Source organism: Strongylocentrotus purpuratus, unplaced genomic scaffold, assembly GCF_000002235.5.
Source record: "Strongylocentrotus purpuratus isolate Spur 01 unplaced genomic scaffold, Spur_5.0 spur5_scaffold_4, whole genome shotgun sequence".
NCBI lineage: Eukaryota > Metazoa > Echinodermata > Echinoidea > Camarodonta > Strongylocentrotidae > Strongylocentrotus > Strongylocentrotus purpuratus.
The window spans coordinates 27,817,930-27,837,400 of NW_022145610.1; the positions used below are offsets into that span (position 1 = coordinate 27,817,930).

Consider the following 19,471-nt stretch of genomic DNA (forward strand, 5'->3'; position numbering starts at 1 on the left):
GATAACAATCTCAATGTATGGAATTTCATAAGTTGACCTCTATGACCCTTGACCTTTGACCTACGTGCTCCAAAATGTAATCAGATTGTTTTTCTATAGTGATACACACTAGCACTAAGTTTGAAGTTTAAATCTCCAGTGGTTCTTGAGATATCATGATAACAATCTCAATGTATGGAATTTCATAAGTTGACCTCTGTGACCCTTGACCTTTGACATACGTGCTCCAAAATCTAATCAGATCGTCTTCCTATGGTGATACATACTATCCTTAAGTTTGAAGTTTAAATCTCAAATGGTTCTTGAGATATCGCGCTAACAAACTCAATACAAGGAATTTCATAAGTTGACCTCTGTGACCTGTGACCTTTGACCTACGTACTCCAAAATCTAATCAGATCGTCTTCCTATGGTGATTAATACTATTCCCGAGTCTTAAGTTTAAATCTTAAATGGTTCTTGAGATATTGTGATAACGGTCAAACGGGACGGACGGACGGACGTACGGACGGACGTACGGACGTACGGACGGACGGACGTACGGACGTACGGACGGACAACCCGAAAACATGATGCCTCCGGCACCACCTTCGGTGGCGGAGGCATAACAACGGTATTTGTCCACATGTTACTTCAACCAGGTTAATTTAGTTTATTCAACTTTAAAATAAACCACAACAGCAGCGGCAGCAGCAGCAATATCATCAGATGACAATAGAAACATTCACAGTAACAATTCAAGAAATGAATTTGATTTTCTTTTTACGTCTATCCAATTTCCAGTTGACTGTCCTCTTATTATCCATTATCACACAGAGAAAAGAAAGAAAAATACCTCTTTACATGACAGAATTGTTTCTGACACTGAGCTATGTTTAGACTTGTACTTGTTCAATGATGTACTATGCTAATTATTGGATGGCAACTTCCTGTTGAACTCTATGTTATAGATTGTTTCCTGTCAACTTTTGCTATTGCACCAGACTAATAAAGGGATCAATCAGCTAATACAAATTAACTTTCTGAAATCAGAGGCAAATGCTATTTCTTGTAGATTGAAACTCACTTAGGTATAATATAATTTTCTAGAAGGATCATGAAGACTACCTTGTCCCTTGAACAATTTTTCTCATAAAAAACATCAGAGGAACCTGTGCATTAAGACCGCCAGCTTATAAAGATCACTTTTCGTGTCTCAATGTATTGCACAGAAGTAATGACCTACTTACAAAATCTGAGTCGAGGATTAGTTTCTTGCTAAACCCATTTAATGCCTCCATCTAACTCTCTATCTCTCTCTCTCTCTCTCTCTCTCTCTCTCTCTCTCAACCCTCCCTTCCCATCTCTCTCTCTTCCTGAAGATGTCATTATCTTGTCTATCATACACCCGATTCTCTCAATTCCTTCATGTTTTTCTTCAATGCTGCTCTAGTAGATCCGCATCCTCTGGTTTCTGCATAGATCTTATCGTGGAGGGAGAACGAGGAAAAAACTCTCAGCTTCAAGCGATGGCACACCAAGGTGCATTTAGAAGGGATAATATTTCAGATATCTAAACCTCCCATGTCAATAACAAGAGCTTAAAATGTCCCAACAACCTGCTAATACAGGAAAGGTCAGTGCCAATCTCTGCAGCTGTACAGAGCTATACATGGAGAGACAGCTTGCCAAGTTCGCACCGGCTTAAAGATGAAGTTGAGTTCTGGTCATGCGATTGCATTGTGAAAGAAACGGTGTGGAATCGACCAGAAAAGGTTGATCATCTACAAAGTGTAGCATATAAGAATTTGTGTGTATTGCAAGGTTCTGGAATCATCAAAATGATAAGAAATTTGGTCAAGTCTTGGTAAAGTTACAAACACTGTACACAGAAAGATGTATATGGGACTACACGAACACGTGGCGTAAAAATCCTACCCTGGAGTTTTACGATGTTACATGACATATTTAGAATATGAAGGCATTTGAAGAGCCATGCTTTTCAGGGAACATGTCTTATCTGATGTTCTTCCACACTTGCATACTAAGAATGATAACGCTCACAATTTTTTTTTTCACCTCTTCCCAGAACTCAACCTTCTCTTTAACGCCTAAGAGTTTGCCTTAGCAGTGGCATGACTGAGGGGAGAGGGAATGTGTTTTGAAGAAGTTTTCCCTAAAACCCCCCACAATGGAAACAGTGGCAGTGGACAATAGCCATGCACACTCCCTCCCCTGCCACTGCCTCAGGTACCACAGGCGAGACGGAAGAAGCGCTACTTGTGCCAACAAAAGATGTTTGCAGAAGCCTCGGCTCTTTGAGGTTTAGGAAGAAAGAGATGGGTGGTATTGAGGCTGCTTAAAGCTAGACACAGTGTCCCAGGGTTCTCCTTAAGCTTTTTCATTAGACTTTCAGGAGCCAGATAGCAGATGAATTTTTCTTTTTAAAGAATACAGAAGAAAAATATAAGAAAAACTTGAACAGAATTAAGACAGAACTTCAGAGAGAGAAGGGTAACAACCTTTGTCAGAATGCAGCTAAAGTTTCTAGCTTTCATGAAACATACATGTATTTTTGTTTTGGAGCTAAAAAGAGAAGGAAGAAGAAACATTACAATTCTGTGAGAGAAGACCTCAGCCAAAATGCATTAGATGCATAATGCAGCAAAAGTCATTAAAAAGAGATAGAGAGAAAGAGAGAGAAAGAGAGAGAGAGAGATAGAGAGAGAGATAGAGAGAGAGAGAGAGAGAGAGAGAGAGAGAGAGGGGGTGGGGGAGGGGGGAGGGGTGAGAGACAGAGAGAGGGAGAAACTAAACAAAGGGACTGAGCTAATAGCTTCTTCAAGTCTAAGCCACATGAACTTAACAACCAATCCTACACCATGCCCTCAGGGGTATTTAGGATGCCAACATTAACCAACTAAAATCAGAATATACTACCACAAATAATCACCTCTCCAAATCAAGTGACGGTGGTCGCCAATTTGCGCGTTGGGGTGGCACTCGGCATGTACTCATCTTGCGTCATTGTTTTTCCGTTAGGTGAGCCTCCTCGTGGCTCAGCTCCCACGGGGCACGTGTCGCCTTCCACGGCCTACCACCACATCACGCTCCAGAACAGGAGTCCGGAAAAGCGTGAGCAAAAAAATCAATACGCCCTCATTTTGGATAGGCTCCAACGCTAATCAATGTTTTGACTCTTTAATTTCGGAGGAAACAACATGAGACTCGCCTGAAACTAGAATGGGTACTTTGGTGAAAATTGATAGTAGATAATTGACTTGCAACCTCAATTTTGTTGATGCAGGACAATTCTAAGTACATAATTTTATCCGGATGTGGAATATAGAATATCACCTGCCTGAACGAGAGATGCTCTCAAATTAGGAGTGAAAGAGGGGATATGTGGAAGCTGAGACAGGCTGAAATCAAAACCGATTTCTCGAGTTTCCATCTCGTGAAAGGGGGCAATAGCTCTGATACATTAGAAACATGCAATGTTTTCATTTCATACCAAAATACAGCATAATGTTACATGTTTTTCACTGTTTCTAACAATTCCCCCAAGCAAAATGAATCTTTTCTGAAAGATGATTGGTTGATCTTGTATTGTTTATCAAAACAGTATTTCTTGCCTCTGGGGTCTACATGCTAAAATTTCCAGACACGAAAGAATACAAGAGTTATAAACAAGAGAAGAAACTTTCCATCAATTTTGATAATACCTGGAGAGTTTGAACAACAACAAAAACTCAGGAAAAGATTTCTATCTTGATTTAAGAGGTGCAGTTTCAGTTTCATCTATTCTAATAATCTCCCTTAATGAGGCAAGAGCTGAGACATGTTGGAAAAACTTTCATAAGTTTCAAACAGAAGTATATAAAAGAAAGCAACATACATATAGAATGGGGTCAACTACCTGCATAGACAATCTGGTTTTCCGTAGCCCTTTAAAAACACCCGTCCCCAACTAGAATTCCTTATTCCCCATTTTAGATAAAGGACAAACTTAAAAACCAACATAGAAAATACAATTTTGTTTTAAGAAAAACAGGGGTCCCATAGCATACAGCATACTCTGTTGTGTGCTACTCCCATGGGTGTATCCCCAAAAAATGAAAAAAAGAAAGAGAAGAAAAAAAAATATTAAAGAAAATCTATAATTCACCCCTCTAGGTTTTTTTAGAACACTGCATTACCCTAAAACAACAATTGGAAAGGGAGCATGATTGAAAATAAAGTGTGAATCTATGCATGAAAAATCCATTGGCTAAATAAAGCAGCAGTGGATGAAGTGCATGGGTACAGTAGGCGGCATACAGAGGCCATATCCACCGAGTATCGGTGCAGGCGTCACCCTGCCAGTCTCGTCTCTACCGAGTTGCACCGAGGATCGACTTAAGATGTTAGACACGCTCCGTTAGTAGCCCTGGGGGCACGGGATGCATGCTCAAAATGAATTCAATTGCACCCCAAATATGATCAGAGTCTCCTCTCGTCCGCTTTCTCTCGACTCCGTTTTTCCCTTGCCTGTTTTACTTTTAGGGAAGCGTCTTATATGCTTCTGGATGTTTCTAAGACCTTGTGTGCTTTTTATTTTCTTTGTCTCATTGTCAGAAGTTGTTTTCTTTTCAAAGATGAGTGTTAATGAAAAAATATTTTTAGCCAACCTTTTCTTCTTCATAATTCACTCTCTGTTTCTATCACTTGTCTTCGTATTTCCTGCACTTGAGACTTCATTCTTTTCTTTTGACTGGTCATCATTTTATTTTGTGTTTTACGCTCTTGTTTCTGTTCAATTGTAGTCAAATACAATTTAAAGGGACTATGTCCCATTTGCAGGCCCAAAAAATGAAAAAGTTAAATTCCAACTGCATTTGAAAGATAATACTAATTTAGAACTTCCCTAACAAAGGTGGGGCTTGAAAATGTCTTCAAGTGGGAAAAAAATGACTATTATTTGTCAAATCGACTTTAAGGCTATAGAGCCCAAAAGTAATAGTCTTGAGTTTCAGACAATTGTACCGAATGGTCATACGTTTTATGCTGCGCAAAGATTCAATCAGTTTAATCTTGGCCATCACAAGAAGTAGGTTATTGATGTAGACAAATGCTCATGTACCCTTTACAACTCTTTTCATGTATGTTATTACCAAATAAGAAAAAAAGCCAGTCAGTCACTCAATAGTGTCTGACAGTGAAGGCTAGCAAGTAAACGGTTTTCCTTGCATAATTTGAATATGAGGACACTGCTAACATTTAAATTTCACAGATAGGACATACATGACATATTCATAATTCCTGCAAAGTTCTACAGCATTTGAGGTTGGCTGCAAAAGGGACATAGTACCTTTAAACAAAGATGACCTTATATCACTCTATTCTTAGCAAAGGAATTAATGTATATGTAGCTTGTAGATGATGACTTTCGTCCCATCTAAGGGACCTGGTAATGGAGGATTCATGCATTAGCAAAGATACTAAGACATCAGCTTAGTTTTGAACCCAGAACTTCCAATTTAAAAGGCCACTGCTAGCTACCGTGCATCCTCTACAATACATTTGGGCAGGTCAAAACCATTCCCCCCCCCCCTCCCCCATACATTGCCAACCACATTCATGTAGATCTAACATTTCAGTACATCTGATGACTGTATCAAGCGGATAGCCCTACTACAGCTTGGATCAGACCAATTAATGTAGGTCCATGATCAGACAAATGATCAAATACAATGATATTCTTATGTTTATTTATGTTCACAATTCCATAGTACGTGGCTACAATACTTGGTAACATGGACTTGTCCATTTACAAATACTTTCAATTAAAAAAATATTCATCAAATGTTGTACTTGAACAGGAAGAGTACTACTTTGCAATTGGAACAGAACTTGATACAAATACTGGTCATGTGATTGCCCTCACGCACAAAGGGATGTGGTGTTGAGATGGAGCAGTACGGACAGGGGAGATCAGGTGTGAAACATTTGCGGGCTGCGACCAGCCGCGGCCGCAGGTGTCGCTGCGGCACAATCAATTTTCATTATCGCACAGGGAAACGCAGCTTATCTGCTGGCAGATTAACACGATACACCGCTGATTGAATTATGGAGGAGGTTGTTGGAGGGTGTGAGAGTATTTGGTCATGATGTACCGAGATGATGGGATGAGGTTGTTGCCATAGCGACCGCATCATCTGCTCCCTCTTGACAGCAAGGGTGTCTTGAACTATTAATCCTCTTCTCAAAAATTGTTACCAACACAAGTAGCCTCCAGGACAAAGGATAGATCCAGCTGCCATGGAACGATACAATATAATACCCTTTTCTAACTGCACCGATTTTCATCGGATGCATCCGGACGCATCCGATGAAAGTGGCAGTTAGAAAGCTACAGAGGAGAAAAAGGCGATTAAATAGCCGATGAAAAGAAGAGAAATAGGCGATTAAATTCTCCTGCTCAAGAGCAGGAGAAATTCTCATTCTATCGGTGTGACACCGATGAAACGTGCAGTTAGAAAACGTTCGGGAGAAAAAGGCAATTAAAACAGCGATTAAAATGGTCAATGGTCGCAGTATACGCGCGCTTTATCGTAACCAGCTGTGTTTGTTGACTTATGGTTGAACATGCTGCATGCTAGCTAGATGGAGCGCGGGCTTAATAATTACGCAATAATTCTTCACTTCCGGCATGGGCTCGCCACAGCGAGAGAATTTCACCGGCAGTTAGAAAGCAACAGGGGGAAAACTGCGGTTTCACCTTTGTTTACATAAGGAAAATTCAATCGGTATTTCATCGGTGTGACTCCGATAGAGTGCAGTTAGAAAAGGGTATTAGTTAACTAACTAAATTTTTTTCCTATTCAGGTTTAATACTTACATGTAAGACTAAAATAATGCATTGTTGTACACTCATTATTTACTAATTAGCCCACCATTGTCAATAAAGCATACAAGGGGTGGATATGGATGCACATACAACATGTGCAGGTTTGATACAGATCAAATGCACTTAAAAACATTAACACATGTAGATTTCAATATCACACTAACATGAAATCATATTTTATTAAAGGCCTACTTATAAGAGTACCCCTACATCTAATAGATTCTACATTATTATTATTTTTTTTGGGGGGGGGGGTGCTGATGCCAATACATTTTGACTTTTATTTGTCTTTCCATATTTGAAAAAATCAAACAAATTAATTAAGGCTTAGCAGAAATACATCTAAATGAGATACCGGTAGATTTCAAATCCAAATCTCTACCTTGATAACTGTGTCACACTCGAAAAGACAACTGAAAATCAATTGCTGAAGTATTTGACACATTCCTCTGAAGTCATTCCTTGATGCTATTTTCATCGCCGGCATCATCGTATTTCAAATTCAAGATGGGGAAAATAGCCCCCTCGCTGGGCTCAGCGGTGCTCCCATCCACTCTCGGTTAGCCAGGACAATCAGCACAGCCAGCCTTTAATCATACCCAATTGTCAGCCGTGACCTGGGAGGTCACAGGTCAACTAGGATAGAGGTCAAAGCCGGTCTGTTACACTGCCCTATATTTGAATGAGGGTTTGTGGTTGAAGTCATATCAGACAGCTTTTGTGTTAAAGTTCTGCATTTGATTCATGATTTCTGATAAGGAAGAGTAAGACTCATCGATCATTACAAAAATTGTGAAACATGTCTATATTAGATCACTCACATTTAAAAACAGATATCAGTACAAGGGAGAGAGAGAGAAAGAGAGAGAAAGGGAGAGAGAGAAAGAGAGAGAAAGGGAGAGAAAGAGAGAGAGAAAGGGAGAGAGAGAGAGAAAGAGAGAGAGAGAGAGAGAGAGAGGGAAAGAGGGAGAAAGAGAGAAAGAAAGAGAGAGAGAGAGAGATAGAGAAAGAGAGAGAGGGGGGGGGGGGGCGACAACTTATTTTTTGCTTATCGCTTTGCCAAAAAGAAAAAAATGCAGACTTCATTGTAGAAATTATACTTCTAAGCCAACCGCAAATAGTATCTGAATCATCTCCCTCATTATAAGCTGTTGACTTGGATGTTCATTACAAGTCCAATAATCAGGGCCATATTTTTGTCAAAATATTCATAAAAGCAGTCTCTGTGTTATCAAATAGTTCATACACCTAATATTAGAGCTACATATGTTAATATTCTACATCATTCACAGACCCCATATACTAAATGAGATTACATCGTTGATGAGCTGAAAAGAAAACAATTTTAAAACATGTATTTTGTAGGAAATACTTGCAATGCAAGTTTTAGCACGTACAGTACCTTTAATAACTATACTGCGCTATAGAAGCTCATTAAAATGCCTATATAAACATTATTCATTGTTTTAACTGCAGTGCTATGAATCACACTTGAAACCTTTTATGAATCCTCCAATATAATACTTTTAATGAGGCTTTCACATGACTTATTGTTATTTAAGTACACTGTAGCTGTTGCCTTTTCTTTTTATGATCACATTAATGAAATTGTATTGAACTGACATATCAGTTTCTCAACATAATACTATCAGATATACATGTACAATAGAAATGGAATAACAGTAGTACTATGAGCTGCCGATGTAATTTTGTATATTAAAGATAAACTCCAGGGGGTTGTTTCACAAAGATTCTAAGTCAAACTTAACTCTAAGTTGGACTTAAATATTATGGAGAGCCATTTGTAGCGCTATAATTAAGTATATTCAAAAGCAAACATTCAAGTATTTTAGACTTTTCATAAATTCCACATCAAGAATATGAAATCTCCCATGATAAAAGAAAATATGAATGATTTGAATCAACATTTTATGCCTTTTAAAATAACTTTTACAAAATATTTTCAAGGATGCTAACGGCTCTCCATAATTGTTAAGTCCAACTTAGAGATATGTTCAACTTAGGATCTTTGTGAAACACCCCCCAGTACTGGTAAAAAAAAAAAAAAAATTCTCACAGAATCAAACGAAACTTACACTGAATGTTCAAGATTACAAATAAATGACATGTGCTAAACAATTTTGGAAGAAAATGTATACTGGCTGAGTAATGTGCATAGAAAGACAAGGAAATCAAGGTAGTGCTAGCCCCGACACCATGTGTGTTGTCCCATATATAGCTTTCTATGTGAGTGCTTGTTACTTTACCAAGACTCGGTCAAATTTATTATGATTTTGATGACTCCGTTTTTTAGTGCTGTAGTCAAACGTTTAACCGTCCGGTATCCGACCGCCCATGGCGGATTCCGTTTTCAATTGGACGGTTTTGTTTTCCCGTTTTTTTTAAATTTATTTTTTTATAATTTTTTTTTTTTTTTTAAAGTTTCGATTTATGCCCCTCCACCTGGCACTATGCCTGGCAATGTCTCCCAGCTCAGTAATCGGTGTGATGACTTACCACTTGGAAACTAGAACAACACTCCAATTTGTCTGTCATCTTGGTTTGAAAGTAATCTTTGTAATAGATCTCAATATAAATGTATATTCATCCAAGTTTAACACATGGTGTACCACAAGGTTTTATCCTAGGTCCTCTACTGTTTTTAATTTACTTTAATGATCTTGCACGTTATTCTAAAACGACATTGTTACTATTATTTGTGACTAGTTCACAAGCACAAATCGGCGCCTTCAGTTAAGCACCTTCCAGCTTTTTCACACGGCCAAAAAAAAAAAAAAAAAAAAAAACGTTTTTTTTTTTTTAAATTTATTTTTTAATTTATTTATTTTTATTTTATATAAATTGTTTAACCGAAAACCGTCCGGTTTTGACAGGCGGTTAAACGGAATTGGAGATATCCGTGATGTTACAGCACTATCCACAACCTTGCAGTGCACACCAATACTTACATGCTACATGATCAACTGTTTCTGATCCTTTCATACGTTTTCTTTCACAATGCAATCGCATTACCAGTACTAAAGTTTATCTTTAACATCAGGAGCATTACATTATACCATATTACCTGTTCAGAGCCAGAGGGGCATTAACTTCTGTACTTTTCACAAAGAATTAAAGCCCTTCTGTTTCTAAACAGACAATAAATTGAAGGAACATCACAAATGAACTTTGAAGATTTAGCTTCTTGGGTTAGAGTTGTCAACTATGGTGCAAAAGGGGTTACAACTGTAAGTTGGGCCTACCGGTACTGAGAATACGACTTTGACAGTGAAAAAAATACACGGGGGCTTGGGGCGATGTAGCCCCCGAAAATCAGAAAAGAGCCCCATAAATTTGCATAGAGTTCAATGCAAAACAAATTTTAGAACATTATTTTCATGCAGGCAAGCTTAAAAAGTAGCCCCCGAAAAATAAATATTAATTTTTTCCCTGGACTTTGATTTTCCACAACACCTTCCAAGGCCAACAACAAAGAGTTTTCAGCATTTAATCTTCTCAAAAACTGACTTGTAATGCTAAAGAGGCTAATACATGAGTTAAGAGCTGCAGTCAAGCTAGGGCTGGAGCCATGCGCAGTATTTTATCTGCCATTTTTCGACAGACTTTAGGGATGATTCATCGATCTTTCTCTAATCATTTCTCCATTACTCTTCATCATCGACAAAATGAAAGTCTAGGTTTTTAAATTATTTCATGCACTAAAAACTCGCTCAGCCTCTGTATATGAAAATGAGAGAAGGAAAATCATTTTAAGGGATATAAATCAATAAAGACTGGTGATACTGCCTTAGCCTGGGGATATTGGTGACTGTACACAGAGATGAGAGCATAATAACTGGGAGGGTTAACCAACACTATGGTAGGACTGGTAAAAATCATTTTGCTTTGTTAATGTTTGCACTAAACAAGATAAATAAATAAAATATCTAAGGGCTTACCGGTACATGCACTTGTTGATCCTAATTGCTTGGTAAAATTTGATTTGCAAAATAGTAGGGAATAAGGTTGAAATTTTATCGACCAGATATACATAAAGTGTGTATGTACTATCTAGATACCTAAAAGACCATTACAGATACATAATTTTCACTCCCATTTTGTATCGAAATCATCATTTGGCAAATTAATCTAATTATAATGGAGAAATATCAATCATTCGACATTCTACTTGAATATTTGTTGAACTGCCGTCATGCTATTGATCATCAATGAAACCTCTAGTTGAATGAATCCTTGCACTTTTTGCTGATTTCCTCTTACAACTGAGAATAAAAATACCCTTTATATCACTGATTGAATACTCATGTACATCTAGTATTACAAACATCATTAGGCTTTGGACAGTGTTACTGACAGGCTAGAAAAAGAAAAAGATGACATCAACAATTTAGTTGTTGAAGCGTTATGCGCCAAACTGAGTCACTGCCTTGTTTTTTCTGCATGCGTGTACCTTTCTCGTGCCAATTTCTTTGCGGTCCTCTTTTTTCCGCTTGAAATACATTGAATATCAGAGACTTTGATAGAATGAGTAACACTTTACCCAAAGGAGTGGGTTTTTATATAGCAAGAACGTGAGAAGTTCATGTATTGCATGCAGTTGCTGCAGTGTAGGCCTACACATGTACCGTTCTATGATCAAATTTATCTGTAGAAACTACATTGGATATTGTTACAATGGTACAAGGATATTTTCCGGAATATCAATTAAAAATATTTAAATCTCACATTTGATTTAGAAAAAAGACAATTATACAAGGTTCTTACTATCTACACTTGCAACAAAATTAAGGGAAAACTGCAATGTCTTAAATTTATTTCTCTTTGGATCAGTAAAAATTGCCACACATGAAAGTAAGGAGAATTAATGTAATTAATTAACATCACACAAGTCTATGATTGATGAATCCATGTTTTATGATGAATAGAGCTCGGAAAAAATTAGTTTCCTAACATGCTTATATATTTTTTTTTCATTAACAGATAGGGCCTATTAACTTTCAAGATAACATAAGAATTGGGGCTGTATACATGCAGTCTACTGAATGCAACTGAAACTATGACAGAACGTTTTGAAGGAGACGAAAATTTGAAGTAGACCTTTTATCTGAAAAAGTATTTGCTCGGTAAATGTGGTTAACTCAACAGATACAAAAAGCTTGAAATAAATCAGGTACTTGCGGACAGCCATGAGAAAGGTATTAAAGAGGACTCCAGCGCTGTACAAATAAACAAGTCCTAGAAAGGATTCTTGAAGATAACCACAAATTCAAAAGAGGGAACCGCAAGGGAGAATAAAACATTAAAAGCGACAAGCAATATTGCCCACTGACTACTGTGTTCAATTCAAATGCTTGTATAAAGTTGAATGGCTTATGTGGCGATGTATCGGCAGAATACAAGTGCACAGTGCACACATACATGTAGGTCATCAATTAAAGCTAAAGACCAGTAATTGGAAACGCCCCAATTTCAAAAAATGAAATGGAAGCTCTTATTATTACCAATCATGTGAAAGAATATGTTTTGACTAATACATGATGATAAAAAATTTGGAGGGAAACCGCCTACTCATTGATATATTTGGTAAATTAGTTTATCTATTGGTCAAATTTGGTCTGTGAGAGATAAACGCATGTGTCCCGCATGTGTGCGTATAGTCCCATATACATCTTTCTGTGTACAGTGCTTGTAACTTTACCAAGACTGGGCCAAATTTCTTATCATTTTGATGACTCCAGAACCTTGCAGTACACACCAATACTTATATGCTAGATGATCAACCTTTTCTGATTGATTCCACAACGTTTCTTTCACAATGCAATCACACGACCAGAACTGGTCTTTACCTTTAAGAGTCAGAAGGGCATCCAGAAATATAATTGAACATATATAAACCTAACACCAACCACTTATATTTGTTACAGACTACCATGATTTACGATTCAAATTCCTTGTAAAACGTTGAGTGGCAATGCACAGGCAGAATGTACATGTGTACGATTGGCAGGGGCAATCATCCCCTGAAAGCCATAAGGACGTTTACCAATATCAGGACTTTAACACAGAGCTAACGCCCATCTGACTATCAGCAGTTGATATCAAGTGTAAAGTGGAAGTGCCGTGATCTACATGTATCTGCAATTCTTGATGTGCAGAATGATAGCAATTTCATACTTGGTTCAGCAAATGTTGCCTTTTATTGCTACCTATCCAATATGAAACGTGAGTGGAATTATACTGTGAAGACAAATCCTTATTTGCATGATAGACAATATGGCGTACATGTAAAAACAAGCATGATATATAGAATTATAGATCTATGAAATGAAAAGAAAAAAACATTGCCAAATGTTCTGTTTACATTCAAGTAATGTTGTGAAAGATAGCAAAATAATGTTTTCAAGAAAATTTCTTGTATGGCTACAAATCCAGTTTCAAGTAATAATACAAAGAAACAAACTGGTTACTTCCCCCATACAAGTGATAATGTGAATTGTGGACTATAGAACCCTCAATAAGAATGATGACATTGGTTTTATATACAGTAAAACTGAAGAGATATCTACAATGTACATGTAGGTCCATCACTACACTTTTGCAGTAGCTCCTTAGATTACTTTTATAAACTGCTATCAAGTCAACATTTCTTATCCTTAATTCAAGTCTAAACCAGTTCAATCACGTCATGTGGGATTCCTACATGTATATACACCCAAATTGTCGAGAGGAAATCACAGCGCAAAAATACTCATATCTGATCACGCCCTAAGTCCCAGCCCAGCCGTCGTAATCATTCAGCATAATTTCAAACATCAATGCCTTAATTTGGTAGCAAGCTTTTCTAAAAATAGCCATCAGGAAATCACAACACTCAATTACGAGCCTCTGTTTTTCCTCTTGAACGTGATGAACTCCTCACCATCATGTGCCGGTTTCCAACCAGCTCTCCCTAAGCCTTCACGGAAAGCCAAACTTTGAGGGGTATTACCGCATTTAAATCAGCGTGCATCGTTGAAATGGGAATAATTGGATAAGATTTGGGGGTTATGCCATCTATCGTTGGTTGACAGTATGGTTTGAGTGGCGCATGGGATGGGGGATCAAAGCACGCTCAAGAGAAACGCGACAGAAACGGGACAGCGTTAAATTGACGACAATACTTGGTTTCCTGGTTGTTTGGAAGTTGAAACAAGTCTTTTTTTTGTTTTTAAGGGACTCCTAAAGTTTGTAGCCTTGCTAAAAGTTTACTAATTACCATGTACACTAAGCAATCAACTGATATAAATGCCATAACAATTTTATAAAGAAAAACAAATTCTTGTCCAAAAACAACTTTTATTGAATTACGGGATAATATGAGGTAATTAGAAGAGTAGGCCTAGGTAACCACTAGATATTGGTGACAAAAATAGACCTCTTGCTGTCACAGGTTCATTATGAACATGTTTCAAATAAAGACATTAGAATACCTAAGATTACTTGGGCCTTGACTTTAGGCTAATTTGGTATAAATGTTATCATATAAAGATCATATGGACCTTGACTTAAGGCTAATTTGGTCCTTGAAGCAATTTACTAGTAGGACAAGTGAAGACAATTTTCGGCACAGGATGTGCATAATTGGTCTTTTGTTGAGGAAACTTCGATGAAGTGACATCTTCATGAATTTGTAAGATCTCTATGTTCACATTTGGTCGTGGTTTGCAAGATCATGACAAATTCACATAATTGCCTTGTCATTTTGGCAAGATTTCCTCTTTTTAAGGCTTAGTCAACATCTTCAAAATCCCTGAACTAATTTACTGCACATTATAACTAGTAAAAAGCAATAATAAAACTACATACTGTTAAACCAGATAATTTAGAGAAATCAAACTTTCATGAATAATATTCAAAGCAACATCAGTCATGTTTTTGGCAACTGAGGATTGCAAAATTTCATTGTTGTGTCAACTATGATTCAGTTGTTGACAAATCAAACTACCAATACTTGAAGTGATTCCTAACATATGAATCATTAGTGCACCATAAAGAGTCAATAAAATGGTGGTTTTAATTACAATATTAACTAATTGACTGTTTGTGAAACAGCGCCTTTCGATTTCCAAGTAACAGACCAAGCACTATTATTACCTCAGTCATTGCATTCAATTACAACCCTGCAATTATACTAGTGAATGTCCTCCATTCCTCTGTATGGTTAAAGTTCAATAATGAATTATACCAAAGTGCAAGATCAAATTACTTGAACAACAATTCATAACCGAAACCAAGTCAAGATCAAAGGTGCTATGCTTGGGGTTAGCAGGTATTTACGTCTGACCAGCCCTTGAACTCTCTAAATTTATGAGAAGTAGGCAGTGAGAGGGAGGGAGGGAAGGAGAGGGAGGGAGGGAGAGGGAGGGAGGGAGAGGGGAGGGAAGGGAGGGAGAGGAAAGGGAAAGGGAAGGGAGGGAGGGAAAGGGAGGAAGAGGGAAGGGACAAAAGGAGGGAGGGAGAGAGAGGCGAGGGAAAGAAAGAGGGAGAGGGGAGAGACAGAGGGGAGAGACAGAGGGGGGGGGGGGGGGAGACAGAGGGGGGGGGGGGAGGGAAGGGAGGAAGGGAAAATGGGGGAGGAGAGGGGGAAAAGAGGGGGAAGAAAGAAGGTAGTGGAGAGAGAGAGGGAGGAGAGGAGGAGGGAGGGAGGAGAGCGAGCAACTGCTAAAACAAGGAGAAACAACGCAAAGCATGCAATTAAGATATTGACTACTTGTATGGCATTAGTGATTACTAAATATGGAATTTTCAATGTGAATCAAATTTGCAGCCTTTATTGCCTTTTCAAGAAGTTTATATGTCTCATGCAGTCTTGCAGGACCGAAAGTAAGGCAATTTTTATTGGCATTTGGGGGTCAGATTTGATTCAACGTCTCCAAGTGCTTACTGATTCCTGAAAACTTGAGTTCAAATGGGTGGCCAATGAGCAAATTTACCAATCGTCAATTGAATGCACTTGGCAAACAACTCTTCAACCCAAGGAGCTATAAGAATCTGTGAAGTGCAAAGGAGGGTAGTACCACTTTCATACTTTAATGGGTTGATTATGGAAGGGTGTACAGAGAAGTAAGAAATTAATAAATCTTGAGCTTTTTAATCCTACCATCATTCATCAGAGGGCCTACATATGGTATACAGAGCACTTAAATGTGCACATTTTGATCTGGAATGAAAGGATGGGGGCATTTGATATCAACCTCGAGCAACCTCAAGTGTAAATGGATAATAAAAATCAAATATTTAGTTTGCAATAAATACTTTACCCTAAAGGCTAAAACAATTACAATAATTGATATACCCTTTCATACATTTCATATTCGTAAATAGGGTATCTGGACAATTTTTCTACTTGCTGTCTTTTAAAGTCCCCTTTATCGCATCCCATGCAGGTACTAAGACAGCACGGAACAAAGATGTAAGGCTAACTCTTGCAATTATACTAAATAGAGAGAAAATAAGATAAATTTATGATTCGTGGAAAAATTCATCCTCCAGTATGGGGCAATGACCACATAACGTCAGCTGTCAGCAAGAAGGCTGTAACTGCCATTGATAATTCATAGCGCTTACTGCCTTCTTGCGCGTAGTCGAAGATCCGTTTGATGATCAAACCTGAAAAATAATCAATATTTCTCTTTCGAGTGGGTGACTTATATTCATTTTTCTCATGACTCAATACTTCAACTCCATCCAAAGCACGAGAACCTACATTTAATACGGTCGTGAAGACTAATAAACCATCCAAATGTAGCTTGGGGCAGTCCGTGTAGACACTCCCTCGCCCCGCTTTGTAGCTCAAATTGAATATTGCAGTCAGTCCTAACCCACTTATGATTGGACAAAGGAGTCTAGATTGCATGCTCTCGGCTGCTCGTAATCATTCATCGTCTTATTTAAGGGGGATTTAACCTTCTTTCTCCTGCCAAGAATTCCTCATTTTCAGTTTTGTTGCAAAGTATGAGAAAAAGACTTGAATCATATTCCAAGTTTATGGTATAAACACACAGTACAATGAGTGCTATGTTTATGTTTGTATGATGTTTTAAATTCAAGTAGCACAGAATAATAATTGCCAATCTAGTTTGAAACTGCTGGGAAAAGGTTTGGAGGCAAAACTCAGGCAATCAAATAAGCCATTTGGGTTTCCTTTGATGATATTCTAGTTGAATTACAAAATGAAAATCTATTTACTATGAATGCTAATAGCATGAATTATTTTCCTAAAGGGCTATCAAGAGCATGGATACTTCAGTAAACTTACTCCAAATAAAATTTTCATGAAAAGTAACAGTTTCAACTATTTTTTAGAGCAATACAAAACTGCACTAGTGCTATATACAAACTGTGTCAGTGGTGTAATGTTGAGATTGTTCACAGACAACATATAAAATAATTGCACTGTATTTAACATAATCGTATTGAAGGTATGCTATTAAATGAACCTTACCTCTCCTCCGCTTCTGCTGCTTTGCACAAAATTCACAAATCACCATGGTGACACTGATAAATTAACCGAAGAGTAAAAGTTATATATCATCCACTGGGAAACCTCTCATGAGAACGACTATATCAGCCAACCATTGCAATAGGATGATATCCACACAGAGAACAGATCAAAGCTTTGTACATGACAAGACTCCACTGTTTGATAAAGATGAAGATGGTGGTGGCTTCTTTTTTTCTAGAGCAGCAGCGTAAGAAAGTTGATTTAAAAATCCAATCATATAAAACGTATCCTAGCTGTAGAATGTTCCACGATTTAAGGCAAGATTCAAGAATGAGTTGATCTAGAATTGGCGATAACTGTCTAGTTCATAGTCAAGGTAGATTATCGAATAAGCTCTCAAACTCCCAAATGAAAGCAGCACAGAGCTAGCAGAGTCATCCCATCCATGGATGTATCCAAACCTCATTGTGTGCCTCTGAGCTGTGTGCACACAAAGTAAACATGGACTGACTGGAGCCAAGCTGAATAGATACTATACAAGTCAGACAGCAGACATGAAAATAGTCTGACTTCAATCTTCAAAGCTAAACCACAAGTCCTATTGTGTGCCTCTCAATTCAGAATGTTATCATCTCCGAGACATCAAAAGTCAAAGATTATGGTTCCACGATTAGGCATATTTTTGGAGTGACGATTAATAAGTACAGCACAATAGCACACTAAAACCAGTAATGTCCAGTCAAGAGATACTGGCTGTCCAATGGTCATCCAGACCAGAGTGGGTTTGAGTGGGTCAGAGTAGACCCCTGGGATAGATAAGGATGGCAGCTCAGACAAAAAGTGATGTAAACAATTCCTCCAGAGGGACCTAGATCAGTTGACCACAGCTCTCCCAGGGGGGTCGGAGATAGCCTGCCTCCCAAAACCTTATCAGGCTTCTCCACCACTCAGACTCCAGGATGATTGTGATGGGATAACCATTATCCAAATACATAGACAGACCTGAGGAGTATTTACATGTCCGTGTTGTGATGAAAGATCTTGAAGAATGGTGAAGACAGAAGTCTTGCTATCTTCTATTCCCGAAGGAAATATCCCCGCCCGAGAGGAAACAAGGAGGAGAAGAGGTGATCCTAAAAGACTCCTGGTACAATCCTGAGCTCAGCCTCGGTGTAAGCTCACGGCTTGAATGGATGCTTGACAGAGAGCGTAGCGCGATTAAGAGGGTGGCTCTTTGGCTGTGGTCGATAATCCATGCTATTTGGCATGCTATCTGCGCTGACTGACGGGAGGCTGGCTGAATTCATTACCTCCTGCCCGCCTAGCCTGCTGAGGTGCTCTGACCCAGAAGATGAAGCAGAAAATGGTCTCTTTCACATTACAAATAATGTCTATGAAAAGTATCTCCTATTAGTTCAACCCCAGGGTTTTACCTTGGTCTCATTTGTATAAATCTCATTTGAACTCCCTTTTGATAAATCTTTATTAGAAAAAAAATGAAAAAATGAAGAAGAAAAATGGCTCTCTGCTCATTGAATTATACGACTCTCTGGCTAATTTTAAATCCGATGGTGGAATTGCATTTTGAGGTTTTACAAAATAAAACATGATTAATTGTTTATCATGCAGCAAAAGAGTAGTTACATGTACATGTATGTCTAGTAAAATATAAAGAAAAGAAAACATGCCTGAAATCACATGTGCGACTCGTATTTGAAAACGAGGCAGAACTAATTATAGTATGTTTTCTATCAATATTTTTTGTCAGATACTGTTAATGTGTAGTCACGAACAATCAGTGTTTTTATTCATCTGGTAAGAATTGCCTTTCTGTGATTACAAGAACTCACGAAAACATTAAAATAGAATTACTACATGTAATCAGCTACTCATGCAGTGCATATTTAAACACGGCCCCTCCTAACCAGCACATCGTGTCTCCCAGGCTACAAAGGAATGAGTTAACGCCCTTCTGGCTTCAAACAGAAATCCACAATGCTAAGAAAACTTCAAGACAACTCAGGCATTATAGACCCGGGTCTGACCCAGATTAAATCGTTGATATGAATGCAGCCTCAGAAGCTATTCTAGTCAATCCC

The 19,471-nt window shown here is 38.1% G+C and overlaps 1 protein-coding gene across 1 annotated transcript in view; it reads right to left on the reverse strand.

The window, feature by feature from the left end:
• LOC373187 (abl protein tyrosine kinase) overlaps positions 1 to 18,877 on the reverse strand; it is a 33,976-nt gene extending 15,099 nt beyond the window's left edge. The window contains exon 1 of the mRNA XM_011663775.2: positions 17,373 to 18,877. Within this exon, the coding sequence (XP_011662077.1) occupies positions 17,373 to 17,418 (46 nt within the window). The 5' untranslated portion in view covers positions 17,419 to 18,877. The remainder of the gene's footprint in view (positions 1 to 17,372) is intronic.
• Positions 18,878 to 19,471: the final 594 nt, after the last annotated feature.